The sequence below is a fragment of the Suricata suricatta genome, chromosome 17 (assembly GCF_006229205.1).
Source record: "Suricata suricatta isolate VVHF042 chromosome 17, meerkat_22Aug2017_6uvM2_HiC, whole genome shotgun sequence".
NCBI lineage: Eukaryota > Metazoa > Chordata > Mammalia > Carnivora > Herpestidae > Suricata > Suricata suricatta.
Window position 1 is genome coordinate 14680252 of NC_043716.1, and position 21064 is coordinate 14701315.

The 21064-nt window shown below is 49.5% G+C and overlaps 1 protein-coding gene across 1 annotated transcript in view; it reads right to left on the bottom strand.

Annotated features, from left to right (window-relative positions):
* NXN (nucleoredoxin) overlaps positions 1–13265 on the bottom strand; it is a 38642-nt gene extending 25377 nt beyond the window's left edge. Inside the window, exons 1-4 of the mRNA XM_029928905.1 lie at positions 13086–13265; positions 2529–2646; positions 834–967; positions 242–342 (exon numbers count right to left, since the gene is read on the bottom strand). Of these exons, the coding sequence (XP_029784765.1) occupies positions 242–342; positions 834–967; positions 2529–2646; positions 13086–13265 (533 nt within the window). The remainder of the gene's footprint in view (positions 1–241; positions 343–833; positions 968–2528; positions 2647–13085) is intronic.
* Between the last annotated feature and the right edge of the window lie 7799 nt (positions 13266–21064).

Genomic DNA, 21064 nt, shown 5'->3' on the forward strand with positions numbered 1-21064 from the left:
GCATCCGGCTTCGGCTCAGGTCATGATCTCAGTTCATGGGTTCAAGCCCCGCTTCGGGTTCTGTGCTGACGGCTAGTTCAGAGCCTGGAGCCTGTTTTTGGATTCTGTGTCTCCCTCTCTCTCTGACCCTCCCCTGCTCGAGCTCTCTCTGTCTCTCAAAAATAAATTAAAAAAACACTTTTAAAAATGCCTATTAACCACCTCCGGGGAAGGGAACCCCACTTTCCCCAGCACACGTTACCTGTCCGCACTAACGAAGATGATCTCAAACTTCTGGCCTGCCTCCTTGATCTTCCGGTAGGATTCCACCAGGACCCGGGTGAGGCTTCGGCAGGGTGGGCACTGCAAGAGAAGAGTGGGATCCTGCACCTTGACCCTGGACCTCTGTCTTCCCACTTCCCGGCCACTTGCCCGCAGAGGCCAGGTAGACAAGACCCACGGAGGCCTGAGCTAGCAAGACCCAGCTCGTTAAAGAGACGTGCCCCTTGTGAGGGCGAGCCTCCAGCACAGGCTCCTCCTGCCTGCACGCATGCATGCCGGCAGGCAGAAGTTCAAACGAACCCCCTTGGAGACCAGTAGAAGCCTCATCAGAATGGGTGAAGAAGGCTACCCTTTCAGACCAGTCAAAGGAAGTAATTTTCCTGCTGCTACTATCATTCAAATAAGAAGCGCTCATGGCACGCAGGCCGTGCCTCAGGTGCAGGAGAAAGTAAGAACACCGGGAAGTGATGCCCGAGCAGTAACAGCCCCACAAGCCAACCCCTACTGGTCTCAGCGGCCACATCACTGTTTCCTCCCGCTTGGTCTAGACTAAGGAGGGACGGAACACTCACCCAGTGTGCGGAGAAATAGACTCCCACGTGAGACCCCTCCAGGCTGCCGCTCTCCTGGGACTGCCCATTATTCCTAAGCAAGGGCCCGGCAATGACTTCCCTGAAGGGCTTAGGTCCCCAAGGGAATTCCAAACCTGAAACAGGCAACAGGTGGTTGAAAACATGAAGACTCTTCCTTGTGGCCTCTGAGCAGAGTCCCCACAGCGGTAGGGCACGACAGCTCTATCATCAAATAGTATTTGTTAACACGCTTAGGATCTGGAGCTAAAACACAGGAACGAAGGCAGAACCTTCTCCATGGCAGAGCCCCACCTGCCTTCAAGACAATGGTTCCCAAATCTGGGTGCCCACAGGACCCAGCTCCTGGGGGACCCAGGCCACACTCTGAGTCTAGGGATCCAGGGCCAAGGCTGAAGATGTATGCCCCAAACAAGGCAAAACAGACTCTCCAGGTAAGTCTGATGACGGGCCAGGATGGGGATCACTGCCTCATGTCTTAGCCATGAGTTTCTTCAAGTCCAACCCCGGGATCTCAGTGGCTCTCCACTCTGACGGTGTTTTCAGAATCAGCTGGGGAATTTTAAAATATGGTACTCCTGGGGCCCACCCCCAGAGATTCTGATTCAGTCGGTCTGGGTTGGGGCCCAGGGAACCAAGTGAGAATTAAATCCAATAAAAGGAGAGAGTAAAACTCACTCAACCCAGATGTTCTCCATTCTGATGACACTCAAGCCCCAGGCAGGACGAGCAACAGAACAGGGTTTTCCTACAGGGTGGTCCTCGGACCCCTACCTCAGAAATTGCCTGGGGTTGGGGGAGGGGGGATCGGGAGACATGCAGACTGCCTCAATGTGCAAGTGGCCAAGCCCACCCCGAAGCAAATGGTCCCAAATATCTTTGGGGGTGGGGCTGAGAAATCTGCATTTTTAACAAGCTCAGAGGAGAGAGAGAGAGAGAGAGAGAGAGAGAGTGTGTGTGTGTGTGTGTGTTTGTGTGTGTGTATCTGCAAAAGTGAAAACTTGGTTCTCCCATGCCTTGGGTTTTACTGAGGGCCATTCTTTGAAGCAGGTGAAATTTTTACTGGAAAAATTTGTGACCAGGGATGAGTCCCCTAACTGATCAGTAAGTGAGGAAGGGAAGACCTTAGGATGCTTTTAAGACTCCAGTGTGAGTGGGACAGAAACAGACCTTGGAAAGCCAGTGAGCAGGGTGATTAGGGCAGCTGACACCCGGCACATCGCCAAGGCCAAGGCTGCGGGACTTGGACAGCTCCAAGAAGTGAGGTCAGTCACCCCTGAGGCCAGGAGAGCAACACCAAGACTATGACTTTGCTAGGGTAATATTTTAAAGAGAAAAAAGCCTCATGACCACTTAGGCTGCCAGGGAATCAGCACCGGAAGTCTGTCTCTGGGCTCTCGCTGCTTCTCAACGGCTTCCTCAGGCCCTCAAGACTGAACTTCCTCTTTCAGATTCCATCTCCTTTGGCCCATGAATAAAAGCCTCCAGGACGGACATTCTGACCTTTTAAATATCTCAACCGCGACCTAGAGAATACTATAATTTCATCATGATGATATCCTCTAGCCAAACAAACACCCCCATGTATGTTTCATCTGTATGTTCTCTACCAGCAGGGATGAAGTCAGCGGAGAGGGACAGGGCGGGGAGTGCGGGATGGACATGCCAAGGTCCTACCTTCTGGGTCATCGCGGATCACCAGCAGCCCATTCCTGCACACAACCTTCCCGGTGGTGGCGTCTAGGAATATTAGTGATGGAATGTTGGAAATTCGGTATTTGTTCCAAAGTTTAAGCTGTAAGAAGCAAGTGGAAAAGGTGGTCAAGTCCAAGCCAGATCAATCGCAGGGTCCCTCAGGCCTGAGGGGTGAAAGAACTGGAAAATACTGCAGTACGTGGTAATGAACACGTGAAGCTACAATCCTATTGGCCTCTGTGGTCTGTGACAGGGTGGGGATGTCCGAGTCCCACCAGGCAAGCTGTGACAGAGGCGCCAGAAGACCATACCTGTTCCAAGACAGCTCTTCTCTCCCAACTCTCCCACAGGCACTTCCTCTAAAAGGCATACAGATGAGGGGTGCCTGGGTGGCTCGGTTGATTAAGCATCCGACGCTTGATTTTGGCTCAGGTCATGATCTCATGGTTTGTGAGTTTGAGCCCCACATCAGGCTCTGCACTATCAGTGCTTGGGATTCTTTCTCTCTCCCTCTCTCTCTGCCCCTCCCCTGCTTGTGTGTTCTCTCTCTCAAAATAAATTAAAAAGAGCATAAAGATGAAGATGGATTAGGAAAAGAACTACATGTGCACCCCCAATACCAGGTGGTTATGGCAGGAAGGGAAGCTTTTTATTGGTGCCTTTGAACCCCATCAGCAGGCAGGTGCTCCCCTGCTTCCAGGCTCTGCAGTGCCCCCCTGAGCTCCAAGGGAAGGGGGACAAGGGTATCCTAACCAAAGACCAAGTAGCTAAAATCCAGTGCTCTCCGCATCTCATCAGGTTCCTGCATTTGGAGTACCGGCTGTCGCCGTCGGTGTCACTCACCCACAAACACTAGGGAAGCAACATCCTGGGGCGGCTCCAATCCTTAGCTCTCGGTGCCACTCAGAACAACCCACAGTCTACCGGCAGGCTCTTGAGGTTGGCTCAGCCAACTGTCAGAGGGCCGGGGTCTAGGAGGGGGGAGGCTGAGAGAGCTTGGATGCAGGGGCCCGGGGCAGGGAGCCGAGGATGTGCAGCCTCCTCTGCTGGCCCCTGGCCAGCAGGTGGTCCACTGGGTGCTCTGGAACTTAACTGCCAAGCCCTGAAAGCAACATAATTAAACAAAACTGTCCAACTACCAACAGGAAATGGAAGAAAGGCCCACTGGTGATTCAGCTGCAGCCTCCCTTCCGGGGGCCTGGGGCCCACACGGGAAGCCGGCCGCATGGGCATTGGCAGAATGGGGCACAGATGTGTCAAGGGGAAGCAGGCAACAGAAGTCCAGCTGCACAGAGCAGATTATCATTGTTTTTAATTCAATTACAAGCAGCGAGGGAGTTGGGCGGGGTACCTGCTAAGAGCTGCTAGGCTTCCCCTGTCTGTGGAGACCTGGGTCTTGGCAGGAAAGGTTGTGGGACCCCACCTCAAACTGGATGGGCGCCACCTTTCCCGCAGGTCCCCAAATCAGCCCCTTGAACAGGAGCGATTCTGCACACACAGTCGGCAGTGACCAGTACTGCCTCATTCCAGAGACACCTGATACAGGCTTCAGATCAAACATTTTTAGGGGAAGATGCTCAACAGCAGAACAAGACCATCCCGCTGCTGGGATTCGCTTCCTAAATTTGCAAGCGCACGAGATACATGAAAGAGAAAGTTGCAAGGATCCAGCCAGGTTAATAATTTTAAAGGGGGGGGGGTCAGGAAGGAAGCTAAAGGGATTTTTCTGATTTAAAAAGCAATTATTGGGGGGAAAGTAATTATTGGAAAAAATGACAGACAAAGCAAACCATAAAAACTGAGATAAAAATCACCCATGACTCACTTACAAAAGCTTAGGCAACTTTGTATTTCCACCAGTCACAAACGAGATGGCCCATTCCTCAGTATTCTAATATTAGTTGTTTTCATAAAACATTTTTTTCTCAATGTTTAATTTTGAGAGAGAGAGGGAGACAGAATCTGAAGCAGGCTCCAGATTCTGAGCTGTCAGCACTGAACCCAACGCAGGGCTCGAATCCATGAACCATGAGGCCATGACCTAAGCTGAAGTCAGATGCCCAACTGACTGAGCCACCTAGGGGCCCCCAACCTTTTTTTAAGTAGGCTTCACACCCAGTGTGGAGCCCAATGTAGGGCTTGAACTCAAGACTCTGAGATCAAGACCTGAGCTAAGGTCAAGAGTCAAATGCCTAACAAACTGAGCCACCCAGGTGCTCCCTAATATTAGTTGTTTTTTAACTCGACGGGAAAAAATGATGCCTCATTTTTGTTGCTAATCTTTTACTTATTAAAGTTTAGGCATTACACATCTCACTATTATAAATACATGATTTCTTCCCAGTGTGTTTTGCGACTGCTAAGTGCTAAAATTCATTCAACAGATATTAACAGAGAATGTACTATGTGCTGGCTCTATTCTAGGCACAAAAGATACAAGAAAGAGGAAGTTGTTGCCTTCACGGAGCTTCCATTCTAGTGGGAAAGACAGACAATAAACAAGAATATAAAAATAATTTCAGGGGCGCCTGGGTGGCTCAGTCGGTTAAGCGTCCGGCTTCAGCTCAGGGGCGCCTGGGTGGCTCAGTCAGTTAAGCGTCCAGCTTCAGCTCAGGTCATGATCTCACAGTTTGTGGGTTCGAGCCCCACATCGGGCTCTGTGCTGACAGCTCGGAGCCTGGAGCCTGCTTCAGATTCTGTGTCTCCTCTCTCTCTGACCCTCCCCTGCTCATGCTCGCTCGCTCGCTCGCTCTCTCTCTCTCTCTCTCTCTCAAAAATAAATAAAACATTAAATTTAAAAAAATAATAATAATTTCAGATACTTCTAAACAATAGAAAAGAATAGGGAAAGAGTAAAGGCATGCTGGGGGTGGGGGTGGTACATATTTTAAATTAAAAAAATTTTTGTTTATTTATTGAGAGAGAGCAGATAGAGAGAGAATCCCAAGCAGGCTCCACACTGTCAGCACAGAGCCCGACATGGAGCTCAAACCCACAAACCATGAGATTGTGACCTGAGCCAAAATCAAGAGTTGGGCATTTAACCAACCAAGACACCAAGTGCCCCTGTGGTACATATTTTTAAAAATATTTTTAATGTTTATTTATTTTTGACAGAGAGAGAGACTGCAAGCAGGGGAGGGGCAGAGAGAGAGGGAGAGACAGAATCCAAAGCAGGCTCCAGTCTCCGAGCTATCAGCACACAGAGTCTGATGCAGGGCTCAAACCCACGAACCATGAGATCATGACCTGAGCCAAAGTGGGAGGCTTAGCCAATTGGGCCACCCAGGCGTCCCCCTGTGGTATATATTTTTAGCGAGTGATAAGGGAAGGTGTCTTTGAAGAAATGGCATGAGAGCACAGACCCTTGATATGAGATGGAGTGAGTCACGTGCACATGAAGGGAGGCCGCCTGAGGCCCAGGGCACCTGTTAGAGGCTGAGAGGCAGACCAAGAAGAAGGCTGGGGTGGACGCGGCCAGACAGAGTCGGGGAGGAGGCTGCAACGAGGTTAGAAGGGCGCTCTTGGCAGAGCTTTAAGGCCCTGTAGACTAGTAAAAATGATGGAATTTTATCCTAAGTGTAACAGGAAACTACAGAGCGTTAGCAGGGGAGTGGTAGGATCTGATTTACATTTTAAAACATCACTTTGGCAGCCCTGAGGGAACAGACTGCAGGGGAAGGCAAGGGGAAAGCAGGACCTGGAGAGGCCAGTGCACACACAGCCTGGGTAAAGGTTGAGAGCCGTGGGGAGGACCTGGCTTACAGAGCAGAGAGTGAGGACATGATATATTTATAAGACAGTCAATAGAGTGGGTTAGCAGACTGAATATCAGGAAGGGATAAGGGAAAGAAAAACATCAAGGATGTACTGTGGTTTTGGAGTTTGAGCAAATGTGTGTCAAGGGGTCCTATGAACCAAGATGAGGAAAAATGGAGAAGAAAGTTTGGGAAGGAAAGATTGAGATCAGAGAGGTCAATCTGAGATGCCTATCCTGGATTTACAAATCTAGGCTCTGGGGAGCTGGGGGGCATGAGCTATAAATCAGGGATTGTCACCAGGATGCTGTGAGGGGTCGTGAGCCTGCATGAGGTTATCCAAGGAGAGGACACTCTACAGAGGAAAAGGCACCCCAGGACAGAGCCAGGGACCACCCACAAAAGACTGAGAAGTGACATGTGACATAGAAGGAAAACAGGGAGACTCTAGTGTCCCAAAAGGCAGGTGGTAAAAGTGTTTTGGGGAGAGAGTACACTCTTGTGTCAAATGCTGCTGATACACTGAGTATGATGAGGTCAGAGAATTGACCAGCTGATGTGGCAACGAAGGTTATTCATGAACTTGACTGGCCAAGGAGGGGTCAGTGAAGTGAGGATGAAAGAGCGAGTGGAAGACGGAGGGAATGGGGTGCAGCTCTACCCGGCACACACAACTTGCGGGGGCCTGGGAGCGGACAAACTCGAGCCTGCAGGAAACACCTAGCAGGAACAATAAAAAAAAAGGAAAGGCCATCAAGAGAAAAAGAAAATGGCAGGTAAGTGGCTCAGGTAGTGACTGCAGAGAACTTGAGGAGTTTTGCTGTGAAGGGAGCAGAGAAGAGGACTGGAGCTGGAAAAAGACATGATGAGGTCAGACAGAGGATATTTTAAAGATGAAGTCAGGGGGGCGGTATTTTAAAGATGGGAAGATGCTTTAATATATGCTGTTGAGGATCATCCAGAAGAGGGAAAAAATTGATGAGAAGAAAAAATCCAAGAACAGAGTCCCTGAATAGGCCAGAGGGTGGCCTAAATAGAAAGCCACGCTACTTGCAAATAAAGATAACTTGACCTTCTTCTTCAACAATTATACCATTTATTTCCTTTTCTTATAGAACTGTATTGGCTGGAATTTCCAGAACAATAATAGGTAGCCATCACCTGATCATAATGGGTATACCTTTTATTATCATAGATAATACTTACTGGCCATTGGTGTGAGACAGGTACTCCTGAACATGTTAAACAAAATAGTCTTAATTGTTATTCAGCCTTACAAGGAAGGAAATTCTGGGGCGCCGGGGTGGCTCAGTCGGGTAAGCGTCCAACTCTTGATTTCTGATCAGGTCATGGGGTCTCAGTTTGGGAGTTCGAGCCCCTTGTCAGGCTCTGTGTTGACAGTGCAGAACCTGCTTGAGATTTTCTCTCTCTCTCTGATCCTCCAACATGTTCACTTTCTCTTATGCATATTTTATCACAATTTAAAAAATATAGGCTTCCATTAACTTTTTGACCAGAAAGTTTTATCAGAAATGGATGGTTACTTTATGATTATTCTTTTTTTTTTTTAATTTTTAAAGTTTATTTATTTATTTGGAGAGAGAGAGCGTGAGAGCGCACCAGCAAGGGAGAGGCAGATAGAGAATCCCAAGCAGGCTCCATGCTATCACCACAGAGCCCGATTCGGGACTTGAACTCACAAACCATTAGGTCATGACCTGAGCTGAAACCAAGAGTCAGACGCTTAACCGACTGAGCTCCCCAGATGCCTCTATGATTATTCTTTTGATTTGTTGCAGTATATTTCATTAGTAGACTTTAACTCCTTGCCTTCCTAGGAGAAATCATCCCTGATCACATGTATTGTTAAGGGATCACTACTATCATATCTACTTTGGGGCTCGAGGCTCCCACAAACAAATGGCATCTGGTAACAAGACTTTATTTATGGATCACTAGACTGGTCCCTAAAGTAGCTTGCAGTCTGTGGGCCTTAAAAAGTAAAGGGTTCAAGGTGATTATAAAGGAGTGGTTTGCATGTGGGCACCTATATGTACTTGAAATGTAAGCTTGTGATTATACGGCTTTAAGGAAGGGTGGGCTGGGGTACCTGGGCCACCTAGCATCTAAATGCTTAGCCACCCAGTGTGATTCGGGACCATGCTCTCCAACTGATGATAGGGTGACCTATGGGCTGGCGGCCTGCTGGACTTACCCTGAAGGCATTAGTACAGTCCTTTTTTTTTTTTTTTTAAAGAAGGTACTGGCATTCTTAATTTCATTTAGAGAGAGTGCGAGTGTGTGCAAGTGGGGGAGGGGCAGAAAGAGCAAAGAGAGAGAGAGAGAGAGACAGAGAGAGAGACAGAGAGAGAGAATCCCAAGCAGGCTCTGAGTTTGAGTTTAGTTTTAGTTTCGGAGCAGTCGCTGTGCTCTGAGCCAGTGCAGAAGGCATGGGAATGATCGTTCTAACCGTGTCAAGTTTGATACCTGAATCAGAAAGTGAACTTTACGTTACAAAAGTCACAGAGGTCGTTCTCTTTGATGAGTCTCTTATGCTGAATGGAAAAGAGAAATGCCTGAGCTTAAAGATATGATCCCAAGACTCACCCCTGTGCCTTTTCAAGTGTGTGTGACATCTCCAGTCCACCAAAGGTTTTCAAAAAGGCCTCTTGAAACAGTAGTTTCACAACCATTTTTGGGTCACAGACACTTCTGAGGCTAAAAGCTACAGATCCTTTCCCCAGAGAAAAACGCACATACACAAAAGTCTGTGTGTCATTTCACAGAGTTCCTGAACTCCTTGAAGACTGTCCGTGAACCTGTCTGATCCCAAGTGGCCTATGGACCTCACATAATGACCCCCTTGTCTTAAGAGTTCATTTTGGGGCATGGCTTGACCCTGAACAACTGAGAGAGCTAGGGTATTGCCCCATCCATAAAATTCCCTCTTATAAAAATCAGCATTTGCCTAAACTCCAAGCGGATGTAATACTGAAGGATGGGAAGTTACTCTCTCATTGCGTGTTGCTGCTATGCTCCTGAACTCTTCCAGAACCGACTACGGCCCACAGCCTCCCATTCATCCTCGGCCTCCAGGATGCTGAGGATCAGAGCCACCCAGGGCCAAGCACTAATCGTACTTATTTGTAAGGATCCCCAAGAAAGGAGATCATATTCCTCCTTGGTGTGATAACTAGAGCCAGGAGCCATCAGCGAATCAGTGCAGCCTCACTCTCTTAAAGCTCTTTCTTGGGAGGAAATTCGGTAGTGCGGAAAGAAAACGGGCTTTAAGGGGCTCGGTTTGCATCCAGGCCCTGACCTCTCGGTGGACGTCAGGAGTGACCGTCACGTTTCCCTGGCTCGGGCAGGTCGCGGCTGCTTGCCTTGCACGGTAATCCCCACATCTCAGGATGAAGAGAAAAGAGGCGATGTGTGCGGAGACGCTCTGAAAACCAAAGCGCCACACACATGGGGCACGTCGCTAATCTCTGCATCAAATTTACGCTTAGTTCCCCCTTTTGTCTTGTCAGCGTCCTCTTCAAAAAAACATTTTCTGGGGCGCCTGGGTGGCTCAGGCGGCTAAGCCTCCGACTTCAGCTCAGGTCAGATCTCATGTTCGTGGGTTCGAGCCCCGCGTCGGGCTCTGTGCTGACAGCTAGCTCAGAGCCTGGAGCCTGCTTCTGGTTCTGTGTTTCCTCTCTCTGCCCCTCCCCCTCTCATGCTCTGTCTCTCTCTGTACAAAAATAAAAACATTAAAAAAAAGATAAAAAAAATATTTTCCTATCAACTCTATTATAAAGTTAATCAATCAACAGTATAGCTAGTAGGCCTTGTATAAAACTCAGAAAACCGGGATTTCCTTCTGTAGCGAGTGGTAGTTTCACCATAAGCACCTTCTGCAACACACATGGTCCGGGGCCAGCTTCATGTGGTCTGTTTGCTCCCTCCTCCACCCATCCTTTGTGCCTTCCACTAACCACGCTGGACTGCCAGGTTTTAAAGGGGCATCTGGAAATTGTTTTGAACCAACTCTGGGTTCTGCTCTTCTCTCTGCTTAGAATTCTGACACCACGTATGATTCCAACAGGACCCTCCGCTTAGTCTCCCCAACTTCGGGAGAGGGTGACAGCAGGGTGAAATGCAGCGTGGCCTGGCGCAGAGGAGCCTGGGCCCGGGGCGCCCATCCCGCAGCCTTTGAACCAGACACTGCCGGCCACCGGAGAAAAAAGGCCCTGGCAACCTCAGCACTTTTTTTTTTTAAGTTTATTTATTTTATTTTGAGAGAAAGGGAGGAGGGGGGAAGGGACAGAGAGATGGAGAGGGAGAATCTCAAGCAGGCTCAGCATTGTCAGCGTGGAGCCTGATTCGGGGCTCGAACCCATGAACTATGACATCATGACCTGAGCCAAAACCGAGAGTCGGATGCTTAACAGACTGAGCCACCCAGGCACCCCCACATCAGCACTTTAAAAGTGCCTCACTGATTGGCACTGCTGCAGCAGGGGACAACCGAGTGACTTTCCCTTCCATTGCCTGCTCCCTGTCCAGTGACCATCCGGCCAAACGTCCAGAGTTCACTTCGATGACAGTCAGCCTGGCTGTGCCACCTCCCTTCAGAGCTGCCCAGAGGCTGGGTAACTCGGGCAGAATAGGTCACGGCAAACCCTCTAAGCTTAGAGATCTAAGTGCTTGTGATTAGTGCGCCGGATTCAGAAGCAAGGCAGCGAAGACGAAATGGAAAAAAGAGGAAAAGGAGACAATATTAGCTCAACTTGGCAAAAATCAACAAGGATGACAGAGCAGGCTATCGAGTTACTTGAGAGTTCCCATCCCTCGGCCTGGCGGCTGGTTCTGGTTAGCGATTCTGAGGCAGCGGTTGAAGCGATCATCCGAGGAATGCCGGCCAGAAACACTTCTCCAGCGATCCACGGAACAACGAGGCAAATATCAAAAGGGACAGGCCTGGGAGCTGGTAAACTGCAAAAATGCACAGTACAAAGCCGAGCTAATCTGAAACACTGGGGATACGTCAGCACCCACAGATACCACGGGGAAAGGCAAGCTGGGGATTTCCGAGAAGCCCCAGCTCTGGAGGGTGACTCAATCTGCCTCTCATCCTGAGGACGGGGTCTCACACTTGACTGGGGGGTCCAAGTTTTTATTTCTCAACAGCTGCTGCAAATCTATGGGATCAAGCCAAAGCTCACACAGATGTAAGACTCATCAGCGAGCGCGTCGGCAAGGTCAGCACAGGCTTCTCAGGCAAGACTTAGCCCTGCCCCCCACCGAATGATGGCCACAGTTAACATCCTTTCTAGGAGCGGCATCTGAAAACAAGAGTCTTTATTTTTAGGTTTATTTTTCTTACTTGGGGAGAGAGAGACCATGCACACACATGCGTGCGTGTGAGCAGAGGGGCAGAGAGAGAGAATCTCAAGCAGGTTCTGCGCGGTCATCACAGAGTCCATTGAGGGGCTTGATCCCACGAACTGTGAGATCATGACCTGAGCTGAAATCAAGAGTTGGACGCCAGACTGAGCCATCCAGATGCCCCAAAAACAGAGTCCTAAAAGTGTCCTTCTTTGGGGGAGTCTGAGTGGCTCAGTCAGTTGAGCATCTGACTTCAGCTCAAGTCATGATCTTGTGGTTTGTGGGTTCTAGCCCCGCGTCGGGCTCTGTGCTTCTGTGCTGACAGCTCAGAGCCTGGAGCCCGTTTCGGATTCTGTGTCTCCCTCTCTCTATGACCCTGTCCTTCTCTTGCTCTGTCTCTGTCTCTCAAATATAAATAAACATTAAAAAAAAGTGTCCTCACTCTAACCAAACACTACTAAAGCTCATTATATATACAGTCCAAAAGAAAAAAACCCCCCAAAATCCTGGTCCTACCTTTCAATGTCAAGGCAGTATATAATGCTAGAGCCCTAGAGCCAGGATGGCTCAGATCTAATTCTGCTTTGGTCACCTGGTAGTTAGTAATTATTTTTTGAAGTTTTATTTATTATTTATTTTTTTTATTTAAATATTATTTTTTAATGCTATCAGCACAGAGCCCCATGCGGGGCTTGAATCCATGAGTTATGAGATCATGATCTGAGCCAAAGTTGTACACTTAACTGACTGAGCCACCCAGGCACCCCTAAGTTTTATTTATTTTTGAGAGAGAGAGCAAGAGCAAGAGGGGGGGGGGAGGCAGAGAGTAAGGGAGACACAGAATCCGAAGCAGGCTCCAGGCTCTGAGCTGTCAGCACAGAGCCCAATGCAGGGCTCAAACTCACAAACTGGGAGATCATGACCTGAGCCGAAGTTAGACACTCAATTGACTGAGCCACCCAGGCACCCCCCAAAATTTAAAAATATATGTACGGTTCTCAGAACCTAGTGAGTGTTCAGTAGATGTCAGAATACTGCCATCTCTCCCTGACGCTAAGTAGAAGAACGTGGTGACCCCCGTAACTCCCGTTTAGCACCCACGTCAGCTGCACTTGCCCATTCCGATGGGAGAAGTGACTTTCTGGGCCTGTATAATTTGGGATGCCCACAGATTGAGAAACCAGGCCAGGAGACAACCCGAGGGAGTGAGTAAATGCCAGTTACTCCCTGCTGGTGTGCGGACTTCTTGAGTTCTGAAGAGCCTCACTTTGCTTTGCAAGATATTCTTTTCCAGTAGAAATCATGGTGCCCCTGGTAGGAGAGGTCTTGGATCCTACATGCCACTTCTTCCTTCTGTCTCTTCAGCTGAGAGATGTCCATCTTCACCAGGAGCTGGCCCTTCCCCACACACCTCACAGTCAACAGCGTGCGATGCTTCCGGCTCACCCTGTGACTCCAGAGTGCTGTCGAACACACTGCTGAGACCCAGGATCAAGGGCCGCACACTGTCCTCCACTAGGCTGGGCACCAGACCACCACCACCCCTGGATCCTTTCTCCCAGGGGATCATTGCTTTCTGGCAGCCCCACATCCTCACTGCATCAAGGCAGGAAGCGGTGTAGTGGGCAAGAGCACAGGCTCTGGGGGACGACAGTGTCGGTTCGAATCCTGGCTCTGCCACCTCGGGCAAAGTCCTTTGCCTCGGCAAGCCTCAATCCCTTCAATCACAAAATGGTCCCGTGGTGCCTATCAGAGGGCTGCTATGAGGATAATACACACGTGAGCTCGGAACTGCCCCCAGCACAAGGCAAGCGCCCACAGGAGAACACTTCTAACGTGTGCCCTTCCAGGCTTTACATCAGACAGCCCGTTCAGGGCACCAGGCCCGGCACATGGTCAGACCACGTGAGCAAGCACGTCACCCGCAGTGACTCACTGTGCTGATCAGGACACCAGAGCGCCACTGGTCCCTGCCAGCGTTGGGACCCAGGATGACCCACACGAATCAGTATTAGAAAGTACAGAATATGCTACAAAAGAACTTCTGCCAGAAGGAAAGCAGATCAAGCCCGACAAAGGAAGGGGAGAGCGGTGGAGTCTCTACTTCCCCGACAACGACTCTGGGGGCGGGGCTGGGACAACAGCTCCCCTTCTTCATGGAAATGAAGACACTTTCCAAACTAGCATCCAGTATGTGGAGTGACAGAAATCAACTAAGAAACGCACACAACAGAGGGCGCCTGGGAGGCTCAGTCAGTTAAGCACCCAACTTTTAACTTCAGTGCAGGTCATGATCTCACTGTTTGTGAGTTCCAGTCCTGCACTAGGGCTGTCAGCACAGAGCCTGCGTGGCATCCTCTCTCTCTCTCTCTCTCTCCCCGCCCCTGCCTCCATCGCCCCCCGCCTCAAAATAAACAAACATTTTTTTTAAAAAAAGAAAAGAAATGCACACAGCCACCAGAGACACAAGACAGAGAGACGGGGCCGAGACACGTGGCGGCCATGTTGGTGGGCATGAGAAACTAAAAAATAAAAAAATGGCACTCCCCATGGCTTGGAGACCTGGGTCTAGTGGCAGTGGGCTGCAGTCTTGAAATTCTGGTGACAAAGAATGTAGTGGGTGGCTGGCAAGGATGAAGACTGAGCACGGGAAAGAGGCCACATCCCCTGTGCAACCAGCAGCGGAAGAAGCCGGCAGGGAACTAAAGCATGTTCTAAAACCCTGGGGGCTGCCTCTTCCTCCTCCTTCCTTCTCAGGGGTCCCTCACCAAGAGATTCTGCCACTAAACTTTGTTTCAGAAAGCTGCACCTTCGGGGGGGGGGGGGCTCAGTTGGTTAAGCGTCTGACTTCGGCTCAGGTCATGATCTTATGGTCTGTGAGTTCAAGCCCCACATCGGGCTCTGTGCTGACACCTCAGAGCCCAGAGCCTGCTTCAGATTCTGTGTCTCCCTCTCTGTCTCTCCCCCTCCCCTCCTCTCTCTCTCTCAAAAATAAATAAACATTAAAAAAAATAAAGTTGTACCTTCGTTTGGATCGGCTTCAGTCAATGACAACAACAACAAATTATGAAGATTCGAAACGATGCCCACAAACACAAAGGCAAAAATGTAAATATTTTCTTCTCACCCTTTTGAAACTGCTGAAATGTAAAATACTTCTTTTTCCCCCCAAAGATCTCCCAATCACCCTAGCTCCCCATGGCCTTAGAGAAGCCCGTTCTGAACACTCAGAACCTGGTATCACGTGTAACGTTATTAAAGAGGTTCGTTGACTATGCTGTACAACTTCCTGCCCTAATGACTCAACAAGCCAGGAGATGAGCAGTTTGTTGGGAGTACAAAGCGACATATGGCTGCCAAGTTCCTTCTGGCCGACACCACAGACGGAGGGAAAGGCTGCTCTGTTTCCCCGCGCAGCTCTCACAAGCTGACAGAGGGATTTCCTAGAGCCCCATCTGGTACGAAGCCTCTAGTGGGCACAGTGGTTTGGAACAGTAAGAGGGTGGCTAGTAAGAACAGACCAGGGCCAAATGCTGCAGAGAGAGAAGGATTAAAGTGCCTGGGCCTTTGCCCGTGACACAGGACAAGGAGCCAGAGTCAGTCTGGAGTCTGAGAGACCATGTCCCTGCTCCAAAGGCAATCACTCAGGGGGCCTGACAGAGGGGAGGAGCAGAGATAGGGTTTTTGTGGCTTGTGTCATTGTGGATCCATCCCTCTGCTGATATAATCGGGAAGGAGCTCAAGTTTGCCCACATTCACTGTGAGCAGTGTAGTTTTACTTGAACGCTGGGATCCCTGATCTGCCACCTCCTTGGAGAGGTGCGTCGCCAATCAAGTTCAACCCAAATTGTTAAGTTCATGCCACAGAAAACCCAAGTCTGAGCGTCTGCACACTAGATTGTTATAGGACTCATAAGGTTGAAAGAAACCCAAACAGGAAGAAAGGAACTCTGGAAGAAAGGGTGCCACTCTGTCTTCAGACATGCGGATTCTGCTGGAGGAAGTCCCTTGTCAAGGTAGGAGTCTTTCTCTTCACTCCTTGCCCCTAACTGTAAGGTGGCACATGCCATCAATTCACCCCAACCAATCCCTCCAAAGGACTTTGCAAAAAAATATGCAAGGTTTTAATTTTGTTTATATATATATATATATATATATATATATATATATATATATATATGTATAAATCCATGCTAGGAAGACTTTCATCTGAAAACAGAACCCCTCCCCACCAACTGAGATGGCGTTAGCACAGAGTGGGTCCGAGGACAGGACAAAGGGGCGCCCCAGCCTCCTCCATTCTGGGGCTACTGACAAGCCATGACCTTGGAGCTCCAGGCTCTGCTTTTCTATTAACTCTGAAACTCAGCAATAGACAGAGCTCCTGGACCAGGTACCACGATGGAAAGCTCCAATGAGAAGGGGGCAGATTTTATAAACTGAGGCAACAAGGGAGTTTCGAGATGTGCAGGGAGGTGCCATCCTTCCGCCATCTTCCTGGGGCTCAAAACAAAAAGGCCAGTTCACCTGCTTGTCACCAGACGCATCCCTCCAGGGAGATAAACCTCATGCCACTTCTGCATCCTCAATGCCTCACATGCAGCAGGGACTCAATTGGTGATGGTGACCATGACCATGTTCAGGCGAAGAATGAGGGCACTTACTGGCTTCTCACATTCAACTCCACAGGTGCAGCATGAAAACCAAGCAAGCTGGCATTTTATTTTCACACATTTATCGTGGACCCTACACAGCTACTAAATAAGTTGCCTTCCAATAAGAAATCAGGCAAATAGGCTCAAAACTTCCTGCAGTTTCCAGCAGGTGAGGAGTGAAGGGGTGACACCTCCTAACCCCACTGCCGTCACTTACAGGCCAGCAGCATGAGCTGAGTGTTCCCATGTCCACTCTCGAAATGAAAACAGGAGCAGGACGTGGTTTGTGAGAATGACAGAGATGTTGATCATTCTAGTGCCATCCAGGCCTGTTCCACAGTGGGGCTATTAGCACTCAGCAGAGCGCAGTCTTCAAATTTCTTACCTGACTGTTATTCCATTGGGTGTGTTTGCTGTGGTCCCCGCCCCCCGCACTGGTAGAACTTTCCAAGTGCCCAGTTAAACCCCTTGTTACCACTTTCCTGCCTCAGGAAGGCCCACTGAGCCCCGGCCAAACTGACAAGGGGAGGAAAGGAAACATTTACAATGATGTGAGAAATTCCCAGTCTGGGAAAAAAAAAAAAAAGATCAAAGAGGACGGTCATAAGGGACCATTCTGCATGGAGCCTGGCACATGAAGGTCCTCCATAAAATGGACTGGATTGGCCTGTGACGGGAACAACACTACCTCACTGGGAACCCGGCACGGTCCTTTGCAGCTCAGAAACCAGCACCGGCCACGCTGCTACGGACCAGCTGTGCCCCGAGTGAGGGGAGTCGTGTCCTATACTAAGAAGCTGTGATCACCATGATCCTGAAGCCCTTTATATAGAAATGGCCTGTGGCTTGCATTGGTCCCCTCTGCCAGCTCTTGAAATGAAAGGGCCCACGGTGAAATAAATAACAGCAGGGAGAGAGAAAGAGGGAGGTGAATTGTTTGGAAAGTAGAAGACAGGGTGGAAAAGATGAAATTCAAGACAGATGTAGGAGAGCCACAAATAAATGTCCTTGAATTTCTGCATCCAAGTGATTCATGTAGAATAAGGAGACGGGGGCCACGTACCCAATATAGAAATAAATATGGGAGTAAACACAGAACAAAGTATTACATTCCCGGACTCTTACAAAGAAATGTCAATTCACATCTCTCTGATAAATAAAGCTATTCTAAAACAGGGCGAGGGAAGGGTCTAGGATGAAACTGTTAACTAAGTAGAGGCTCTCTGCTGTCTTGTCACTCACAACAGGACACCAACCGCCAACAGTTTATGTCCAACTACTGAGCGCTAATTTCTGATCTCCAATAGGTAACTTCTGTTGCTTGCTTAATACCAGCTTAATTAAAAAAAAAAACAAAACAGTAGTAGTATTTGCTAGGTTAATGCCTGGCCGTGAAAGGAAAAAAAAAAAAATCAAGCAGGAAGTTTAGATGGGCGTTTCCACAGACACACAAAAGTCCAAGACATTGGCCGGAAAGGCATTTTTACAATGAAGCATTAGTGTGTGTTGTTTTACTTCTAAATAGCTAACTCAAAGGGGCCACCGCACACTTGGTTCCAAATGCTTCGTACTGAGAAGAAACACAGGCGGCCTGCCTCACTGGTTAACTACTCCCAGTTTGAGACTTCAGATGGTAACAAGAAAGAAGAAAACAGCACGAAATGTCCCCAGTTGCTGTAAGTGCTAGAGAAATGGGGCAAAGAAGCGTCCAAGGACAGGACATCGAGGGTGGGGGAGATGACAGTGGTTCCCGGATAGATCAGGTGCTTAGCGTAACTTCAGATCTACACCATGCTTATGCCTAGCCGGTTATTCATCAAGAGACATTTATGGAGCATTAAAACCTACCAAGTATTTGTGCCAGATGGTGTGGGGATACAGAGATTAAGGACAAAGGTGCCTGCCTTCAAGGGAGGAAAGAAGCCTGTTAAGTACCTGAACCTGCTTGCTCTTTGGACACTCTCCCTGGGACGCTGGTCCTTGGGCCATACGTTTGTTCCATGGGCACCAATCTCAGGCCACAGCGGACAGCGGCAGGTGTGAGCATCTGATCTGAGGCTGATCCTACTCTCTCATGGGAATTTAGAAATTGGCTACAAAGACAGATTCAGTAAGGTCAGAGCTTCCCAATCAATGTGCAACAGATGGGTTAGAGGAAGGCGCCATATTGATCCTCTCAATCTTTGGGACACCTGGAGCCCTCACCCCTTCTATTAGTTCTTGGCCTCTGGGGGCAAGCTGCCTTGTGCCTTCATCCCAGGGGACAAACGATGAGCGTTTTCTAAGTGTAGCAGGGTTGCGGAAAAGGTGGAGAAACACCGAGGAGACAGGGGAGGCAGCAGTAGCCTTTCAGGACCAGCGACAAGCAGAGCTAAACAAAGCCACAGAGAAGGGGTGGTCAGGGGGGCAGATGGCAGAGAACAGAGACGCAAATGAGGAACTGCAGCCCCCGAGGAGGGCGAGAGGGCCGGATTCTGAATCCCGCTCTGGTCCTCTGTGTCCCAGCTGAGCTGGATTCCTGAGTCTGGATGCCCGTGTATTAACTGCATTCTGAGAGCCTAACCAATCTACTTGGGCAGCTTGAGTGCGTTTCTGGTGCTCGTAAACAGCCCCTAACTAAGCCAGATGTGTGGATATATGCGTGTGGAGGGCCCGTGCGCGCCATGAAATCCTCACTGCTTCAAAAGCAAAACCGCATTATGCCCTGAACCCTTTTGAATCCCTTTCTCACGTATCCTTGTTCCATTGTCCCCACAGGAACCTGGGGCCCTGGGAAGGAAACTCCTCCGGGTCGATGGACGCAGAGATGGGAGCAAGAGGACTCCTCTAAGGTGCAGGGCAAATCGGTGCCGGTGTCTCTTTGCACCCTGCCAGCCAGCAGCCCTCATGGCACAACATTTCTTCAACGTGAGCCTAGAATATTCTACGTGGATGTTTGCAAAAGCAGCTGGCTTCTCCGACTTGTGGGTCAAATCTGCAGAGAGAAGCGCCGCCCGCTCCAGCCCCCGCGCTGAGTTCCCCAGTGAAGGGGCGGCTCTCCCTCTGAAAGCTTTTCCATTCTCTTTGGCTCCAGAAAGTGCTGTCCCGCGCTGAGTCGGGGCGGGGGGGGGGGGGGGGGGGGGGGGGGGGGGGGGGGGGGGGGGGGGGGGGGGGGGGGGGGGGGGGGGAGAAAGTCTGAGGTTTCCACAGACAAGATGAATGGCCACTTTTAAGAAACCCAATGTCCTTTACAGCACATTCCCCAGGTCTCTCAGCATTCATGACATGCGGAAGCAAACACGGCCAGTCACCACCAACTTTTTGTTTCCAAGACCGCTCGGCGAGGTGCTGCCCTTCGCGGACGCTCCCGGACTAGGTGCGCCAGCACCTTCCTTCAGGCCGATTCTAGAAGCCACTGGTGCCACAGAAGCCAAAGGGGCAGAGAGTGTCAAGTTTCTGAGGTTGCAACCAGACTGGCTTTGTCTCCTCCAGAACAGAAATGTCCCAGTGAATCAGACCATGGATATGCCACTAATCGCTTGCTCAGGAAACTTCAGCTGCTGAGGCCTTCTGAACAGAAACCGCACACAAAGTGATTCTCCAGAAGCAGCACGGACTTTCTGGGACACGCTGACCATTTTTAAGAGCTCAGTAATCTTCTGTCAACCTCTTCCAGAACCAAACTGCTAAATGTCAACAAGCTTCATGCTGGGCTCCAGACCACCCATAGGATCATGTGCGTCCAAAAGCAAATAACTGGATTCCCCTGCCCCTGAGCTCTGTTCTTGGTGACACAACAGTGGTGTCCCCAAGTTCTCCAGGCTGAAATGACAGAGGCCAGGACAAACGGAGGGGGGCAGTAAGCACAGGCCACCGCTCTGAGAGCAGCTCCAGGCCACGCGCAGACAGAAAGGGAAAATGCGAGCAAGCAGGGAAGGTGAGTGGTCACTGTGCCCCAGTCACAGCGGGGAGCAGGCTGAGAGAACAGAGTGGTGAAGTGGGCCAGGCTGTCCCAACTCACTTCTCTTGTCTGAGAAAGTTGTCTCCGCTGTCGGCCAGGGGAGATGACCATTCTGGTCTCACAGGGTCGCTATGAAGGTTGACTGACAGAAGATCCAGATGGTTTCCTCCAGCGTGCCGATTGCCCATTCCAGTTGTTCACGTATATCACCAACAATCCGTGCGCCTCTTATTCATTTGTTTTAAATAACTTTTTAAAAAGGATTTTATTTTATTAAGCTTATTTACTTTGAGAGAGAGAGTGGAGGTGAGGCATAGAGAGAGAGGGAGAGACAGAGAGAATCCTAAGCAGGCTCTGTGCTCTCAACGCAGAGCCCTATGCAGGGCTCGAATTCACAAACCATGTGCAAGATCATGACCTGAGCCCAAATCAAGGTGCTTAACCCACTAAGCCACCCAGGAGCCCCTAAATAGACTTAAAAACAACAACAACAACAACAAAAACAAAAAGCAACGTTATTTTGAAAGGAAGTTTTATATTGCTATTGTAAGTAGAAAACCAGTATCACTAAATAGAAGGTAAGTGTCAAAATAAAAAGAACAAAAACCAAACCACTATGAAACTCGATCCAGCCCTGGGGCCTGCAGAGGGCCCCGGGCCTGCTTTCTCTATTGGAAAGGAGGTTAGCAAGCGTTCCAAGGGGTTAAAGAAGGAGTGTGCATCCAGACTCTGTCCCGATAGAACAAGAGACTTGAAATGGAGGATGGAAAAAGAATGATGTAGTTTAATCAATGT